Below are 20,690 nucleotides of genomic sequence, written 5' to 3'. Positions count from 1 at the left end.
AAATAACCTTGTTCAGATCGTATTGCCCAACTTTTGAAATTGCTGTGCCTGCCACAGGCTGTGGAGCAATGGCAGCCTGTGTACGATACCCTCTACAATAACGCTTTCAGGATGCTGATGGGGCTACCGCGGTATTACAGTGCGTCGGGTATGTTCGCGGAGGTACACACGGACGATCTTCATGCTATTCTGCGCAAACGCGTCGCGTCGCCAATGCGCCGTGTGCGCGGCAGCACCAACAGGCTCTTGTACGCGGTCGCAGGGGCCCATGACAGCTCGATATTTGGTCACAGGGCGAAATCTCACGCGCCACATGCCCACTATGACACGTGATAATTGTATTTTTAAAAAGCATTTATATTCGTTTGGTGTAATTTAATTAACCAATTATCATAATCTAATAAATTTATGTGTAAATATTGTAATTGTTTAATATATGTGAATTGTTTGTGTTTTGTAATTTAAGTTTAGTTTTTTTTTAATAATGATAATAATTCAGCTATATACGTCCCACTGCTGGGCTCGGCCGCGAGAGGGCTCGGGCTATAGTCCCCACGCTAGCCCAATACGGATTGGGGACTTTTTTTTTGCATTAGAAAAAAGGTAAACAATCTTGACATGTATTTTTATAGAAAACTGCTTTTTAAAAATCGGTAACTATTATTTATTACATGATGACAATGATTGTAAATTATCTATAATTGTTACATATTTGCGTTATTTTTTTTGTTTTTTAAAGGGGTATTTCAATAAAAAGACACGTCAAAATCGCTTCCCTTCTTTTTATCGCTAAAAAAATGGACTGTAATATGGATAACTTTTCCGAAATAAAAGCTTTTATTATTATTGTTGTTTTAAATATCTAATATCTGGGAGACGAAGTTTTATTATATATGTAAGTGAACCAATATTCACTACTTTGACATGTACCTTTACTTTACATTAAAACGGTAAATAATTATTTTGATATTTCATTATTTTCTGTTAGTATACTTTATAGAGATAGTCTGCCATTACGTAATTACAGATTGAAGTAATGCATTATATCTATAAAAGTGACATTAGTATTGAATCAATTTTGCACCGACCTCTTTCGGTAGCAGGCCGTTCGATTAATCGGACGAAATCAAAACTTATTTCCAATGTGCATTTATTTTAATGATCTGTCATGTTATCATTCATGATTTCTCTTGAAATGATTGACTTCACCGTTATTTGAAAATAAAACATTAGCCATGAAACCACTTATAAAGCCTGTTAACAATTTGATTAAAAAAATGTTGGAGAAAGGGCTGTCGACTAGGAAAATAGACAAGAAATTAACCATAAGCCAGTCGGCTGTGCAAAGAATGAGACAAAAATGTGCAAAACCTTTGAAGAATAACAGAGGGTGAACAAAAAAGTTGAGTCTTCAAGAAACATGTAGGATTATACATTATATGGTCACTGAAGAAGCAAAATCCACATCGAATGCCGCCTCACTCTTACGAAAACAAACAAGAAAGGTCGTAAGTAAATGAACAGTGAGAAGTCTTCAGGGTGCAAAATTCCGAGCAGTGGAAAAAAAAATATACCGCTTATTAGTAATAAGTACCAAACGTGGACAGAGGAATACTGGGCAAAGGTAATTTTTTCAGATGAAACTAAAATTAACAGATCAACGGACGGCCATCAATGGAATTGGAGAAGAGAAGGAGAAGGGATGACGGTGCGAAATTTCATACAAACCGTTAAACATAGAGGTGGTAACATCAAAATGTGGGGCTGTATGACTTGTTTTGGACCTGGTTCTATTCGTAAAATTTATGGGATAATGAACTAAGAGATCTATCTTGATATATTAAAGAAAGAGGCAGTTAGTGGAAAAACTGGAGCATAGAGAGATAAGTAATAGAGTGCTCACTCCATACATCAGTTTTGGTACCAAAATGATTATTATATTCGCAGTCGACATCTAGCATCAAGTAGCGGTACTCTTAGTACTGCTACTCGACAATAGATATCGCGGCAAACAAAAAGTCTAATGATCAATGATGAGTTCCGGTTACTCTGGTTATAATATTAGCGGAAAATCTTGTTTGCCGCCATATCTATTGTAGAGTAGCAGTACTGAGAGTTCCGCTACTCGATGCTAGATGTCGACTGCGTATATAATAAGCATTTTGGCTGCAGTAAAAAAAGCCAAAGTATTGTGGACAAAATATTTATAGTCAAAATTTTCTAATAATAAATATGTGGTGCAATACTGATTCAATGTTTATGTTACTAATTCAATATTAATTTTAGTTTAAAAGTTTATTACGCTGATTTCAAACTTGATGATTACACTTAGCATTAACTTCATGGTGTACATTTTCTAAAAATAAAAGTATTTAAGGGTGATTGTTTATACCTTTAATTTTTACACGATAAATATATGAGAGCCATTGACACTTGTGCTCCTAACTAAATAAGAATTGCTCGTTTAAAGGTATAAGATTGAAAGGCAATTAATTATCATAGCAATTTCATACCTGCATCATTGGATCTAGTAAATCACTTAGATGTTTTTGAATTGCAGGTTCCTTGTCATGCAACAAGATAAAGGCACCAACAGCTTTCACAGCCTGCACCCTGAGAGCCTCTCTTTCAGTTGGCTGCAATGCTGTGAATAGCATCCTCTTGATGGCATCCAAATTTTGGTTTTGTAGATTTCCAAATACTCCAGGTACTGAACTGAAAGGACAATATCATTAATAAAATAAAAACACTAATATTTCCCTAACATAGTAGACATGTGTTTGATAGTGTTCAGGTGCCAGCTGAGATGAGACAGCAATGAGAATAATTTTTAAGAAAAAAAAACTGACTTCAATGAGGGATACCGGTGAAAGAACGATTATTGTTGATTTTAGATTTACATACAATGAAATTAAATAGACAGCGTCTAATTATGTAGAAAAGGTACTTCCTTTACATGTTTTTTTTTTGCCACTGCACCGGATTCAGATTTGCCCTATGGTTGACTGATAAGATACCCGCAATAGGGTATCTACTGTATTTAAGATAAATTATTTCACACCATGCATGAAATAAAGCACCAGATAATTATTAAAAAAACTAAATAGGATAGAAATATAAAAAAGTGCCTTGAAAACCTAACTGTTTGGCAATGAGAACAAATTGCCAAACGTGAACTATGCATCATCGAAGAGTTCCGTTCTGTTCATCATCAGCAGTTCCACTTCATCAAATGTCACTTCTACAAATGTAAATACTTGATTTGTTAATGAAAATACTAAGATCACTATATATATGCCTTTAACATTTGAGGAGTTCCCTCGAGTCCTCATGGACCCCATCGTCAGAACTCGAACTAGAAAAAAAAAATTGTCTTGAAAATCGAATTTGCTTAACAAACACAGCGAAGAGGACAAATCGCCAAACGTGTACTATGCGTCGTTGAAGAGTACCATTCAGATCCACTTATCAGCAGTTCCACTTCATCAAATGTCACTTTTTAAAATGTAAATGCTTGATTTGTTAAAGAAAATACAAAAATCACTATATGCATGCCTTTCGTATTTGAAGAGTTCACTCGATTCCTCATGGACCTCATCGTCAGAACTCGAACTTGACAAAAGTTTATTTTCAAAATCTAATTTACTTAACAAACAGCGAAGAGGAGTAATCGCTAAACGTGTACTATGCGTCGTTGAAGAGTTCCATTCTGATCATCATCAGCAGTTCCACTTCATCAAATGTCACTTTTTTAAATGTAAATGCTTGATTTGTTAAAGAAAATACAAAAATCACTATATGCATGCCTTTCGTATTTGAAGAGTTCACTCGATTCCTCATGGACCTCATCGTCAGAACTCGAACTTGACAAAAGTTTATTTTCAAAATCTAATTTACTTAACAAACAGCGAAGAGGAGTAATCGCTAAACGTGTACTATGCGTCGTTGAAGAGTTCCATTCTGATCATCATCAGCAGTTCCACTTCATCAAATGTCACTTTTTTAAATGTAAATGCTTGATTTGTCAAAGAAAATACTAAAATCACTATATGTATGCCTTTCATATTTGAAGAGTTCCCTCGATTCCTCGTGGACCCCATCGTCAGAACTCGAACTTGTCAAAAATTTGTTTTGACAATTTAATTTACTTAACAAACACAGCGAAGAGGAGAAATCGCCAAATGTGTACTATGCGTCGTTGAAGAGTTCCATTCTGATGATCATCAGCAGTTCCACTTCATCAAATGTCACTTTTTTAAATGTAAATGCTTGATTTGTTACAGAAAATACAAAAATCATTATTAGGGAATGCAAACCGGTTTTAACCGAAACCGAAAAAACCGGTTAAAACCGGTTTTTGACGAAAACCCAAAACCGGGTTTTTAGAATTTGAAAAAACCGGTTTCGGTTTTATTCGGTTTTTTATTTATTTAACTAAGTTGCATGTTTTATTCATTATAAGGGTGTAAATCGGTCCTAAACCGGTTGAATCGACATCAAATCAAATAATGTGGTGTTGTGTTAGTTTGATCAACAAACCAAAAAAATAATATTATATAATTGGTTTGTTCCTATTCCTAGTTACAAATAACATTAAGTCATTTGACAATTTCCATATAATACAATAAAAGTCAGATATTCTGTCTTTAATTTCGTGATAAAATCGTGTATATACGAGGGCTGCTATTTATATATCCGGAAACCGGGATTATAATCTTCTTAAATAGTATATTTGACCTCCATGGTAAAATTTGAACTTGTTTAAGTACTGGCCGGTATATTTTTTCTTTCTTATTAACGCTAGTGTTTTGTTTTTGACGGGTTTTAAATGTCATCTCGCTGCAAGAATGGAACTCACTCGTGAAAATATTCGTGCTATGATTTATTATGATTTTCGGCGTGGTTTAACGCAACAACAGTGCATAGATCAACTAACTTCAACTTTTGGTGATGAAGCTCCATCTAAAACTACTGTGTATCACTGGTTTAGTGATTTCAATCGTGGACGTAGTATGCTTACGGACGAAGTTAAGGCAGGTCGCCCGAAATCGGTCGTTATACCACAAAATATTGAGGCTGTGCGAAAACTTATAATGGACGACCGACATGTTACGTACCGCGAGATAGAGTCGACTCTGGGTATTTCTATGACTAGCATTAATAGCATATTAAATGATCATTTAGCTGTAAAAAAAATTTGTTCGCGTTGGATACCGCACAACTTAACTAAGGAGCAAAAAGATGCTCGCGTTGAATGGTGCAATAAAATGTTAAAAAAATATAACCGTGGTGACTCAAAGGCCGTTTATAACATCTATACAGGTGACGAATCCTGGATCTGCATGCGATCCCGAAACGAAGCAACAATCAACGGTATGGGTGTTTCAAAATGAGCCGAACCCTACGAAAGTTACTCGTGCAAAAAGTACATTGAAACAAATGGTGGCCTGCTTCTTCGGTATTAATGGCCATGTAGTTACAGTGCCACTAGAAAACCGTAAAACGGTTAATTCAGATTGGTACACGACCATTTGCTTACCGGAAGTATTTGAACAAATTCGTAAAACTAACCAGCGACGAAGAATCATTCTTCATCATGACAATGCCAGCTGTCATACGTCACGCGAAACAACTCTATTTTTGGAAGGTCAAAATGTGGAATTAACGGGTCATCCGCCGTACAGCCCTGACTTGGCACCCAATGATTTTTATTTACTTCCCAATATAAAAAATAAATTATGCGGTCAACGATTTTCGACCGCTGAAGATGCTGTCGACGCATTCAAACAACACGTTATGGAGGTACCTCAGGCGGAGTGGTAGAAGTGCTTCAAAAATTGGTTTACACGAATGCAAAAGTGCATAGATCATCAAGGGAAATACTTTGAAAAACAATAAAACCATTTTCAGCCGTGTACGTTTGTTTTTTTGTTTCCGGATATATAAGTAGCAACCCTCGTACTATACTATCATTCGTTTTTACACCTGAAGCAAATTCAATCTTTTCTTTATTCCATGGCGATGAATTTAAGAATTGTTGATTCTAAAATCCGAAACCGGTTTTAACCTGTTTCGGTTTTTTTTGTGGTAAAACCAAAGAAAAAACCGGTTTTGAAAAACCTCCGGTTTTTGCATTCCCTAATCATTATATGTATGCCTTTCACATTTGAAGAGTTCCATCGATTCCTCATGGATCCCATCATCTGAACTGAGTTTTGACAAAAACGGGACCAATCTGTATATATATAAATTCAAACAAAAAAATAATTTTCAGGTTCAGAAATGACGGAGTTATGGAGTAACAAACATTAAAAAAAAAATCCTCTTTTGAAATCTTGAAGTCTGTTAAAAACACATTTAATATGTAGTATTGGAGTTGGAGCACATTTCTTGATTCCCAAATAAAGATCTGTCATTCTCAATTGAGACTGTTCTTAAGACTTGGAACCTGATGTGTTTTTGTTTCTCTTTTTCACTGATCCTTCATGGCTTTCTGAGACCCCCGTACGAAAGATTACCGACCTCCAGGGGGTCACACATATAATAAATTGATATAATATGGAATACAAAAATAAAATATATATTTCATCGAGCAACTTACGTGAACATTCTTATGCCCGCCTCTTTCATGTTAGAGTCTTGTGCGTTAGCACATGTGAACATAAACTGTAGAAATTCAGGCCATTGGTTTGCCCCATCATCATCCAGATGACTTCTGGCCAATTCTGACACTACATCACATATCTGTGGAAAAATAATCTTTATAAGGTTCTGTTCTTAAAATTAGTCTTCATTAGATTACTGTTGTACAGTACATATTAGTAGACCAGTGTGATTCATACATACTCAAAGTATGAATCAGCAACACTTATAAACCACAGAACTATATTGAGATTAAGGAAAAGAGTTCATCGATTTTAGACCAGCGGTTGAACAAAAATGGGTTTCGATAATAAGTTTTTTCTTTTTTGATATGTCATTGGGAGTATGTTAAATAATACTTTGTTAAATAATAAAAGTTAGAAATTTTAAGGTTGAGCTTTCGGTTATATTTAAATATTTTAATTTTTGCTAATAACTAAGTAAATATAGAATAAAAGTTACAGAAAACTTTATCATATCGAATAACACTTCAATTTATGTACAATTTTCAGTTTTGAGAAATCTGGAACAGCTGCTTTCTGGTGGACGTAAAACACGAGTTATTTTGTAAATATAGAATTAGAGTAGCTGATATTGCAAAATTGCGATATTATCGATCAACTTAGTATTCTAGTAAAAAGTTAAGACATGTATACAATGTGCTTGTCTAGATATTGATTTCAGGTTAAGCAGTATAGCCAATATTGAATTAAAGTTTGTAGAGTTAATAATAATCGATCATCAACAATGATCTCAGTTACTAAACAAAAATTTAGAAATATAAAATCACGGCGACACTCATTAGTCATTACTGATATGTATGCATTCCTTGCTTATATAAATACGTAAAGTTTCAAACGCGCGGCAAGTTTGCGGCAAGATGCAGCGACAACGGTAGTGGGGAGCGGGGTGCCCTTGACTGCGTCTACGGTCCATCAAAAAAATTCCTAAAGAGTGTTTTAAATTAATAGCAATAGAAAATAGTTATTTTGTTGTTAGTATACTAATGGAAACTTACCTACCCGTATTTATTACTATACTAGGGATTACCCGCGGTTTCGTTCACGTAGAATTCGTTATCGCGTTATATGAATATTATTTATTTATTTAAACTTTATTGCACAAACAAAAAAAAACACAAATGGCGGACTTAATGCCAAAAGGCATTCTCTACCAGTCAACCATTGGGTAAAATAGAGACATAAAAAAAACACATTCTCATACAGATGACCACCCTTCCTTGTACCATTTTGAAAGCCAGTTGCAGCTTTTCTTTCCCGATTTTTTTCAGATTTTTTATTTTATTTGACTGTTTGTAACTAACAGATGTTTGGACTTGGTATTTTCCTCGCGATAGTTTTTGTTTTAAGGGGAATGTTGTTGTTAACCGCTAATGCTAATGTTGATAACCGATAGTTATATAGAGATACGTTATAAGGTATATGCACCCTCATGTTATTTATTTCTGATAAGAAATAAATGTAAGACAAAATTCACAGTGATACATTTCAAGTAGGTTGCCTTGTAAGATTGCGTACGGATAGTTTTTTTTGTTTGTTATTTCATCGTATGATATATCAAATGAAAGCTTATTTCAAAGTTGCCGTATTAAAAAAGTTGGTCCAGTTAATGGTCGCCTAGATTAACCGATTTTTATATAAAATGTAGGCAACTATGGACTGGACCAACTTTTTAAAAAGGCAACCTAGTACAGTTAGTAATATAGTACCTGGGCGACCGAGCTTTGCTCGGTTATAACTATTTATTGTAATATGGTGGTGATAATCTACATAAACTTAAAAAGTAAAATGTGAACTGACAATTATTATTATTTACAATCGATTTTAACTAGGGATTGCAAACCGGATTGATTTTCAATCCGGCCGGATCCGGCTGGTTTTTGGCCATAATCCGGCCGGATCCGGCCGGACCGGATCCGGTTTGGTATAGGGATATCAAAATTAATTAAATGACATATTTTTCTAGTTTTTTGCGTAATACGTATTCCTAAATCTATAATTTGAAGTTAATAAATAACTTCTTAACAATAAAATAACCCTTAGTAGTAAAAAGTGTGACCTTGTCAATATCACTTAAAAACCCAAATATGAAATCGGTCATTTATTATATATAACCATTCACAAGTGCTCAAATTTTCGTTTACAATTATAAATTTGATTAGTTTCCAAAGCCCGGTAATGGGATGTGGGGTGGGAATTGGAACTCTTTGAAATTACAAGTTTTCGTAACTGTTCCTTGATTGAATTCTTTGTAACGTTGACATCCATTCTAGTAAGAAAATAAGATATTTTACTATTAACCAAAATGATATTAAATTTTCCCTCATGTTTTGCCCAAGAAAGTAGTAGTCTGTATGATTTAAAAAAAATACCTTTTTTTTATTTACAGAAAAGTATATTGGTCAAATTTTAGGGAATGGAACACGACTTACACGCTACGACGATCTCATGTGAAAAATAATAGAGTGTAGAATTGAAATCCATCGCGGAAAGGGACTCCTTAAGAAAAGTTACATGGATCAAATAAAGAATTGGCTAGACGTAGAGTAGCATGTACCATTAAGGAAATTGCATAAGATTGGATGAAATTGTAAATACAAAAGAGTCTCTCTCAAATTTGAATAGAAAATAAACAATATTTTATCATATATATATATATAAACTCGAAGTAAACTAAAGATTATCAATGTTATCATTTCATTTCATACATTCATACATTCATTTTCAATACAAACTTACAATCTTATATTCATTCACACATGTAACACATTGATTAGCCCAGCTCTAGTCGGTTGAGTACTGCCGACTTAATCCTGCTCATTTGTTTACTTTTAATCTCCTATCACAACATTATGACACTCTTTTCTTCTCTTTAGCATAAATTAAAAATGCCTTCCATGGCATCTCCATCGTTTAATTTTTCCTTCTATTACAGTATTTATGTAATCGTCGTATCGTGCCACCAACATGAAAGGCAACTTCTGTTCCCAGTCATCGTCATAATACATATATTTTTATTGAACTAAATTTAAACGTTTTCATTCGTTTTATGCTCTGTTTAAGTTCATACCTCTCATCCGTCGCCTTTTCCTCATCTAAACCGCACAGTGCGTGCTGTATTTAGGCGTTTTTTTTATTTGACCGGATCCGGTCCGGATCCGGTGATTTTTACCGGATCCGGTAGCTCCTGAAAAGTGCCGGATCCGGCCGGATTACCGGATCCGCCGGACCGGATTGCAATCCCTAATTTTAACCTTACAGCACTTGTCACAGAGTAACGCCATCCATTGTCAATTTCTCTTATTACATAGGTCATTTTTAGGGTTCCGTAGCCAAATGGCAAAAAACGGAACCCGAATTCGTCATGTCCGTCTGTCTGTCCGATTATGTCACCGCCACTTTTTTTTACTAAATTAAACTAGTGTAAACCAATAAAAATTAAAAAAAAAAATATATAAACTTAAACATATAAAAAAAAAAACAAAAGTTAGTCACCGGGTGAGATTCGAACCCGTAACACTCGCAGCAGTCCGCGTCTTAACGCCAAATTATATTTTGAGTAAATATTCATAAGATCATCTAGATTTTACCATTGAAATGATTCCTGATGGTTTCGATAGTGTCACAGCTATCCACGAGATTAAGCAATGTCGACTCGAGCTGGTTACCGATTGGGTAAGTAACTGTTTTGAATTGCCACTTTGAGCATTTCAGTGTTTCAATAGCCTCCGTGGTCTAGTGGTTAGAGCGGTTGTCTCTCGATTCGGAGGTTCCGGGTTCGAATCCCGGTGGTGACACTGTCAAGCAAAAGTCGCTTTGTGACTTTGTGAGACTATTCCCGGTTTGGCTAGGACATTGCAGGCTGAATCACCTGATTGTCCGAAAAGTAAAATGATTCTGTGCTTCGGAAGGCACGGTGTAAAGATAGCAGCCGGGACCAACGCCGGCTGCTATCTATCCGGTGGTGCTCGTCATGAGAGCCATGTCAGAGGCCTTTGGCGGCTCAATAACTGTAACACCAGGGTTTTTAAGGTGCATCAATCTTACAACCTACACGATAAGAAGAAGTGTTTTAAAAGACAATCACGCCGCTTATTCTGTTTTTTGCCTATAATATTTAGCAGTCGTTTAGCCCTTCGGTGGGAGTTAGCTATCTTAAACAATAAAATATTAATCAAAACTTCTAAACAAATAAATACGACATCATTTATCATCATTTCATAAAAAGAAACAATATTAAATCTTCTGCACTAATAAACCTAAAAGTAGTTTAGCTAACAACTTAACCCACTTACGTCTCCATCAAATTATAACAGAGGAATGTTACACTTAAGAATTACAACCACTCTGACGGAGGACGAATGGCTACAGACATATGAGGTAATTAGCCCGCAGCGCACGCAGTGGGCCTTAAACAGCTTTGACTCCTTCAAATCTCCAGGAATGGATGGGATCTTCTCTGCGCCTCTTAAATGGGGCGGGAAGCATCTCACTCTGAAGCTGACCATCGTTCTGCGCGCCTGTCTGGCTCACAGGTACGTGCCGAAGCAATGGAGGGAGGTCAAGGTTATCTTCATAACGAAACCAGGTAAAAGCTACTACTCGGACCCCAAATCCTTCAGGCCCATCAGCCTGACCTCTTTCATGTTGAAAACATTAGAGAGCTTGTGTGACAGGTACCTTAGAGAGAGGGTGCTAATTCATGTGCCCTTGCATCCAAACCAACATGCCTACAGCCCTGACAAATCTACAGAATCGGCACTTCATGCAGTAGTAAGTAAAATTGAGGTGGCGATCAAAAACAGATCCATGTGCTTAGGAACCTTCATAGATATAGAAGGGGCTTTCGACAGGACAAGGTTCAGCAGCATTACAGCAGCACTGGTAAGACATGGCGCGAATGCAGTTATGATAGAATGGATAAACAACATGTTGAGCCAACGAACCATCAAACTCGGGACGGGCGAAACACAGCAGGCATTAGTGACAAAAGGATGCCCCTAACGAGGAGTCCTATCGCCACTACTATGGAACCTTGTGGTGAATGACCTGATCACCACACTAAACAATAATCACTATTACACAATCGGCTATGCTGACGACATAGTGATACTGACGAGCGGCAATCATGCAGGTACGGTATGCGATGTTACCCACTCTGCACTAGCCATCGTGGAGCGCTGGTGTTTTAACAACGAACTTTTAGTCAATCTCAACAAAACTGAGCTGGTAATGTTCACCAACAAACGCAACTTGGGAAACTTCCGCCCTCCCAACCTGTTCGACACTGAACTCCAACTATCTGCGGAGGTAAAGTATTTTGGGGTAATACTCGACAGCAAATTGAATTGGAGCAATCACCTAAACGGCAAAATTGACAAAGCCACAGTCGTATTCTGGCAATGTCGTAGAATGGTGGGTAGAACCTGGGGGCTAACCCCAAAGATAACTCTATGGCTTTACCAGGCAGTCATACGACCAATAATGAGCTACGGTCCGATAGTTTGGTGGCCACGCACCAAACTATCCATAGTTGAAGCTAAACTACAACGACTCCAGAGATTGGTCTGTATGGCGACCACGGGCTGCATGAGGACAATACCAACCGCGGCCCTGGAAGCCTTACTGCACCTCTTTATACAACAGGAACTACAGGAACTACGGCGGTACGTCTTAAAAAATTTAATATCTGGAGACCGCCTAGGGTACCACACACCGAGATCCTCTACGAGGCGATAGGTAAGGAACCGCTAATAGAAGCGGTGACTGACAGGATACCCAGAAAATTCGTCTTCGACAAGAAATACAAGATACAGTTACACGAAGAACCTCGTGAAGGACTCAACCCAAGAGAGCTGAGAATCTTCACGGATGGATCAAAGACAAGGTCAGGTACTGGCGCTGGAGTATTCTCATAGGACCTAAACATACATAACTCAACACCACTAGGTGCCCACAACACAGTCTTCCAGGCAGAATGTATGGGCATCATAATGGCAGCACACGCAATCGCTTCAAGGAAAGTATTGGACTACCCCATCCGCATAGTCTCTGATAGTCGGTCAGCACTACAAGCTCGGCAAAGTTATACTTTGACCTCACGGCTAATCTACGAATGCCACAAAGCTCTGTCAGAGGTAAGCACCACCACCAGCGTAACTCTGCAGTTGATCAAGGGACACAGCAACTCGCGAGGGAACGATGCGGCCGACATATTGGCGAGAGGAGGCTCGGAACTGAGGGTGGCAGGACCGGAGCCAATTATACCTCTGCCTTATGCCTGGCTCAGGAATATGCTGCGACACAACACCAAGGTAAAACACCAACAGTACTGGTCTAACCTAGGCATGTGCAGGCAGGCGAAGGAAACCCTCCCGACAATCGACCTCGGTTTGTCGAGGAGGCTGAGACAGCTGAAGAGGCCACAACTCCGGCTTTTGAATGGGGCCATAAACAAACACCTACTAACCCTACATGTTACAGATAGCCCCCTCTGCAGAGCGTACATGGAGGCAGAGGAGACAGCCGCCCACGTCATTCTTGAATGCCTAGGGCAGAGCCATCAGCATCAGAGCGCTCCACTTCATTGTTATTATTCACACGAGATGCACACCATACTGTAACGCACTAGACACTGACTGAGACAGGCGACCCTAGTGCGCTTACCAGCTTGACAGAAAGGGATAGCAATATGCGGCAATCAAGGACGCTGTCTCCGCGCCCCTTTGGCCCGGCATTATTTGAAGGCCAACGTAATTTTTGTACGATCGTATGTTCATACGCCTCTTTGCCGCGACGCACTTTGAGGATAGTTGGTAAAAGTTTATGGACGTATGTATGTACGCCTATATAGCGTGACACTATTTCGTGGTTCGCACTGTCACGTGAGAGAAGTATGTACGTACGCCTTTATACTCCGATGAATATTGGGGACTGAATGAAAATATCACTTATACGCCTTCAGTACGGGTTTTTGGAACGACATTAAAATGATGACTGTCAGTTATACGCCAAATGATTTTTTAATTATTTAATTAACTAATTATTATGATAAAATTATGAAAAAAATTGTGCTTACGTATTGTTACAAGACGAATACGATGCCGTTAAAAACGAAAAATGGCATTTTTGCGTATACGCCCCTTTGGCCTGAAGCCCTCGAAATATTTAACTTTCCCATCACCAAGAAAGATTATTTGCTCGCAGTTATTAGCTGCTCAATTCCTCGTTTTTTCTCTGTTACTAAGTCAGTACAGTACACATATCAAACATTTTTCACTCATTTTGAAGTCATAATAACTTTTATTTTATAATTAAGGTCCGACCGAGATCTCGGTCTCGGTCTCGGCATTTTCGGCCAAAAATCGAGCCGAGATCTCGGTCTCGGCAAGAATCTCGGCCCATTTTGGCCGAGAGCCGAGAGTAGGCAATGAGTTATCATTGGTAAATTTGAATTTTCAGCGCACGAGAGCCGGGGTCTAAGCCACTCGTTGGTTGCATCGCCCGGTTGGTGTGACGTTTTTCGTAGCCACATTTTAAGGCAATTACTTATCAAATACTAAGTGTTGGGATCGATAGGCGCGGTTGCAAGTAATCACTTGTTCATTTGGTTTTTTTCGTTTTGTGGTTGTTCTTATTGATGAATAAATGAGTGTATATTGTTATCGGGATGTAACTTAGATTAACTTGTTGTGAGTGGAAGATGACACTGAATATTTTTAATACTAAATATATTTGTGTCAATGGAAAAAAGCAAAGCAGTAGATAAGTACAAAACGACACGTGTGGCGGATATTTTGGGTTACAATATAGAACTCTTTATTTTGATTATTGTTATTTTACCTCTTTTTGTGCACATCCGTACTGAAAAAACCGACCAAGTGCGTGTCGGACCACGCATAATGGAAGGTTCCGTACCTTCATACAATACAAAAAAGCCGTACAAGCAAAAGAGCGTATGTTAGTGGCACTTTCTTTGTTTTAATAAGAGATCAGTTTTTTTATAACTCTTAAATGGCTTAACCGACCATATTCAAAATAATTTTCCTGAAAAATTATTTGCTTATTAAGCTTTATTATTTAGAATTTTTTTAATGATTTTGCTCTCCAGGTTCAAAAGTTAGAGGGGATCACACAATTTTTTTTTTGAAGCGATTATTGTCAAAAGTATTTACTTAATCAAAAAAAAGTTTGTAGCAACCTTTTTGTATTTTTAAAGACCTATCTAATGATGAGCCACATGATTTTTTTTAAACTTTTTGTTACATTTATACGGAGTATATACTGTCGCTAGATCATAGATGCTGCTTAAATCATCTGTAAAGATGTACAAGGCCTGAATGTGTATATTTGAAAATATATTTTACAATTTTTGTTTTCAAAACTAACAAGCGACTTACATAATACATCTACACCTACGTTCCAACTTTGGTTATAAAATATACCGTATAGTTTTTGAGTAAAATGGCTGTGACACACGCACAGACCAACAGACATAAGGACATGACGTAACTACAAGGGTTCCATTTTTGCCATTATGGTTATGGAACCCTAAAAATACTATTTAATAGCGCTACGAATTGATTATGATAACTTTTTTCTGATAAATCGTCGAATTTTGACTTCAAACTTTAATTCAATATTGACAAAATAATAAGCTAATTTGAGTTTGACAAAGTAGCACGTTGATTTTTTTTCTAAAAATTTGATAGCATAAAGCCTCATACATATTATAAAAGACGATGCTTAAATTTTGTACTTTAATTCAATATTCATCAATAAAAATACATAAATACCTTATTTATATCTAACGCTCGTTCTAACTTTTCTTCATATATTACAAATATGCTTAAAAATATGTCCCATACCAGATAAACATCACTTTTCACTCTTTAGAATTATCAAAACTTATAGGGCAAAAATCCGGTCCCACTATTGAGCTATTTGTACGGGAACCGAGCGTGTAACATTTTGCGAATACTAGATTTTATCTATAAATATTTGACTGAATCTGAGTGTTCCACAAGAACCCATCATTTGACAATAATGCTGAAAACGAGGGTACCGTCTCGCCTCCACTGCCACAGCCGTCGCCCGCTGAAAGCTGCAGCCCGCAATCTGCGTCCGTCCTCCAACGCGTGCTCCCGATGATCTCCACAGTATGGAGAGGAACATGTCGAGCAATTTTAATAATAATATAAGACTTAAAATACGTCAATAACCCGGTTTAATATATTTTTTCTACTCCCGTACATTTAAAGGGTCGTGCACACATCTTTAAAACCCTACCTTATAGTTGTCAAGACAAGTCTTTAGTCTATTCCCCAAAAACGCATTTTTGCATACACGCAGTATCTTTTTGGTACTTTTCGATACTTCGTGTAATGACCACTTAAAGAATATTGTATGAAATACAATGTTGCCAACCTTATTTTAAATGTCATCTGTGACAAGTAAGTGAACCAGACAAGTTTTTTTTTTTTTTTGTCCAGTAAATATTAACTTTTTACTAACTTTAGTTTTTACTCCGTTTTGTGGTATTTTGAGTAAATTCCTAGCTAAAAATAATCTTAAATTGTAGTATGTATCATATTATTGTACAATTAGTTCGTAGATTTAATACTTAACTGTAGTTTGTTCTGTACATAGTGTAGTGTTTATATTGTTTAATAGTTGTATGTAGTCTATTAGTTAGTCGTAATTTGTATTTCTTTGCAGATCGGATACTCCACCGAACACTGTCTATGACCGTAATAAGATTCATATACTAGCCGTGTCTTATCCAACCTCGACATTGGCAGAATCATCAACACCTTGATGGAGCCATAACACGAAAAATTGATTGAAGTTTTTTTTTTAATTTCATTTTTTCATTTTACCGCCCGTACCCTACTCTATTCTTTGTTACTTCTTGAATGAGGTTATTGTGGTTGTCGAATAAAAACTTAACTTTTGTGTTAAATAACAGTATGTCTTTCGAGTTAAAATGGATCAAGACGAAAACTTAGTATCTACGCCTGAAGAAATATCAGTGATGGCCCAAGAAGTCACTAATAATTTTCTGCCTTCAAAATCGCGATAGATGAAATGAAAAATATTTGTTAAATTTACAATTTTATTTCAAAGTAAGTAAGTGCTTGGTCGTAGAAAAAGTATTATATGCAAGTTGTTTAACAGAGTCAAAAAATACTCGTGGCGTCTTTATTAACAATTTTCGGCTTCGCCTCAAATTGTTACTCACGCCACTCGCCTTTTTTGACCTCTCTTAAACAACGGTTGCATAAAATACTATAATATGTCTCACGTCTCATGGAAGTTGTAGTATTAAAATAACCATTACATGTTTATTTATAATATTTTCATCACACTTGCTCGAAAAAGATCTCATTTCATGCAGGTATACTCAAGGACAAAGGCATGTATGTATTGTTCCAGCGGGAGTTATGGATTGTGAAAAATAGAAGCTATTACTCCCGAGGGAGTTGCAGCTTTTCTTAAATTGTTCCATTAATTCATAAAATCAAAGTAGGTGTATAAATGAGTTTTACTTTTAAAATGCTAAAGTTTATATATTTATTATTATTATTTTTATATAAAAATATTTAATTTAAGTACTTTAATAGCCATTTAAAATATTTTTACAGAAAACACTGACAAAAGAAACTATCTCATATTAACAGTTCCAACTTTGTTGGTGGTTCAACAGCTATTTATTGAGCAATGAGTAATTTTGTTGTTAAAACCTGACATGTTCCGGGGAAAGGGATCGGGAGAAGACTGATATTTGCGGCAAGCATTGGAGCCGTCCAGTGACTTTGCATGCGAGGGACATACACTCTTTCCTTCTATCTCGATGTAGTTCTGTTTCTGTGTTATAAACCATTATTACCTACCATGCATTAACTTGGATCAATATGGAATCACATTTGAATGGTTAATTACTTGGTATGTAGAAATCAAATTTTAATTTTAGAGTGTTAGAGGTATCTCAATAAGAAACAAGAACATAAGTAAACATGATAGATCTGGGTGTTACTTACTTTTCGGCGCAGATGTTGGCTAAGATCCATTTGTATAGTGAGAAGGAGTTGTTCTCTGAGCAGTTTTTGCTGTTCAAATGGCAGCTTTGGGAAGAAGTCAAAGAAGTCAGCACTGAAGAGTCGCCGCAGCAACACGGCTGCGGTTTGACGGCCTTCCTCACTGACATCGGCATTTTGTATAGCGCCCACCAAATACACTACTTTTGTCTCAGTCGCGATATTGTTGTATGCTTCCTAAAGAGCAAATAAATGTTTGTTTAGTTCAATGGATCAAAATAAAAATTAACTTCAATTATTCTGTAACATATCTGTAATTAATAATATTATCATCAATTCATCACATCACTACTTAGGAAACAAATATCGTATGAAATGATACACTGCACTTCAAAATTGAAACACTCAAGAATACAGTCAAGAAATCCCATACATACATACTTAAAATTGCTGATACAAAAACCATATTATTCATAGTTTAAATTTGTTTGCTGTGCCACTAATGTTTGTATACACTTTATGACGCATTTAAAGGCTCATTTAGACAGTACGAGAACTCGCATGCGAGTTTCATTACAATTCGATATTCTATTGGTTGGCTGAATTGGACGTAACCAATAGTCCCCAATGTGACTAAAATCGCATACGAGTTCGCGCGCCGTCTAAATCAGCCCTTATATAAATGTAAGCAAGGGACTGACTTCCAAATGAATATGTATCATAAGGAAGCTAATTATCTTGTTTATTACTTTTTGTAAGATTTTCAAGACTACACTGCAAGAGCTTCGTGTAGCCCAAAAAGAAAACTTACACAATGTTTTAGATTGCTAAAATAAATGAAAGACAATGATTTACGCATAGTGTTTTTTAAAATCCGTTAACTTCAGGGTATGGCTGACACTTAAGGAAACTGAATGGCATAGTTAATGTTCAAAAATGTATATACCGGTTTCTTTTTGAAAGTAAGCTAATTTAAGCTCAGGAATGCACCCTTGAAATTAACAGACTTTTAAAAAAACATGGTGTTTATTATACTATAACTATGCAGTCACTAAACACTGGGCTTAATATAAATTTAACACAGTAATATCCCATTTCATCTCATATCCCGTCACTGAAATTTATCCAGAATAGTGTGCAACACCTAACTGTTCTCATAGACCCTTATGGCCAATATCAGCGACTTGACCTCATTTCTTAGAATCAATTTTGGTGAGTAGCTATTTATATTTTTTCCACTTTTATGATAAAGATCCTAAACTTCTATTATATAATTGAACATATACAAAATATTCACTAGGACATGTCAAAGGTAATAAGGGCTGAATGCTTTAACACTAACCCCAACATGATGAGTTTACCTACAAAAATAGAATGTAATAGGGTCATTCGAGTTTTTAATGCAGGTATTTTTGTCCCCAGAAGAAAGTATTTGATTTTTATATCTGTAATTTTTTTTTATTGTATATCAACATAAAGCACATTTTGATGCCACACTAATGATACCTTGTAACCAAAGTAAAATATATTATATTGTATCTATTTTTATCAGGAGCAAAATTGTCAATATAAGTAAAAGTGTAGGGACAGTAACATAGTTGTTTTGCATACTCCAGGCTATAAATAGTAAAAATAAAAAAGCCAAGGGTCAAATATCGAGGCCTATAATGTGCATATCTTTTTTAAGTAGTTAGTGTAAGTTTAAACATATTAAGAACATTAAAATTCCAAGTTTCTATGAAACCGTAAAAACCTGCAGTAAAAAGTAGAATGACCCAATAATAATAAATTTAATATAATTGATTTCTTGTTAATCCCCAAATCACATTATCTGCTGCCTATGAAGCAGAAGGTCTCTGGTTTGAATCCTGCAGGGCTAAGATGGATGGCTTTTTATCATTTGTCACCATACCTGTCACACTGTAACAGATATGTAAGTGCGAAAGTGACGCATGGTATGACAAGTGACAAAAGCACGACCATGATACCACTGCTGGGGGCCTATCAAGAAAAACAAATATTCGTGAATTGTGGGGATTTTCTCTTTTACTCTCACTAAGACGTAATTTATTTATTCATTTATTGAAACAATTTTACAGCATTACAGCTAAGGGGCGCCAATGCACTGTAAAATTAAGTAGTAATAGAGCTATAAGCTAGGTAATAAAATTATATGATAAATATGACAATAATTAAAAAGCTGATTCACAATAACGTAAAAATCTTTAAAAAGTTTGATTTTTGTCAGCAAACAAGTCACAGTCAGGTGCAAAAAATAAAAAATTGTTGACGAGAGTCCGGGAGTGGACGATTGGAGAATACTGGTGTGCTAACGTGTCAAAGGTTCCATTCGCTCGGAGGCGATGGTTACGACTATGTAAGTAGTTGTCGGGGGCAAAAAAGGTAGTCGCCTTTGCCATCAAGTCCAAGCAGTCAAGACTCCCCTCTAATAATAAGAGTGACAGAGGAAAATGCCCGCAGCAATTGTCAAACTTCGATTTTCGCAGACATAGCCCTATGTCAGCCATTTATCTATTATACATATCTTTGTCTAGTACCCACAACACAAGCCTTATTGAGCTTAATACTGTGGGACCAGGTTGATTTGTGATTGGCCCATAATATATATTTATTATTTCTTTAATTTTACAGTGGGATTATGTTTTTGTTTTTAGATACCCAGTCATCATTAATATATAACAAAATATAACCATAATAGAAACTTATATGATATTTGTCAGTTATAAAATAAGTCAGTAAAATTTTAATAACTTCAACACATCATCTTTAATATATATCAAGGTCTGAATTTACATTATACATTTAAAATGCTGAAAATGGGGTAAAAGACATGCAGCCCAGGCAAATAAAATTAGTAACAAGAGAATACCATTTGAGTAACTAATTTATGTTCATTGTAATAAAGGCGTATTTTTTGCAGTAAGTAGCTACTTATGATAAAAAAGGGAAAACACTAATTTTTTTTCACGTA

General features: G+C 36.2%; 1 protein-coding gene across 1 annotated transcript in view; it reads right to left on the bottom strand.

Moving 5' to 3' along the window:
- Positions 1 to 20,690, bottom strand: part of LOC133528493 (importin-5) — a 44,502-nt gene that overhangs the window by 23,212 nt on the left and 600 nt on the right. Inside the window, exons 2-4 of the mRNA XM_061865885.1 lie at positions 17,702 to 17,935; positions 6,602 to 6,744; positions 2,514 to 2,715 (exon numbers count right to left, since the gene is read on the bottom strand). Coding sequence (XP_061721869.1) covers positions 2,514 to 2,715; positions 6,602 to 6,744; positions 17,702 to 17,935 — 579 coding nt within the window. The remainder of the gene's footprint in view (positions 1 to 2,513; positions 2,716 to 6,601; positions 6,745 to 17,701; positions 17,936 to 20,690) is intronic.

Source organism: Cydia pomonella, chromosome 1 (genome assembly GCF_033807575.1).
Source record: "Cydia pomonella isolate Wapato2018A chromosome 1, ilCydPomo1, whole genome shotgun sequence".
Taxonomy (NCBI): domain Eukaryota; kingdom Metazoa; phylum Arthropoda; class Insecta; order Lepidoptera; family Tortricidae; genus Cydia; species Cydia pomonella.
The sequence above is the reverse complement of the archived record's forward strand: the minus strand, read 5'-3'. Positions and strand labels throughout refer to the sequence as shown.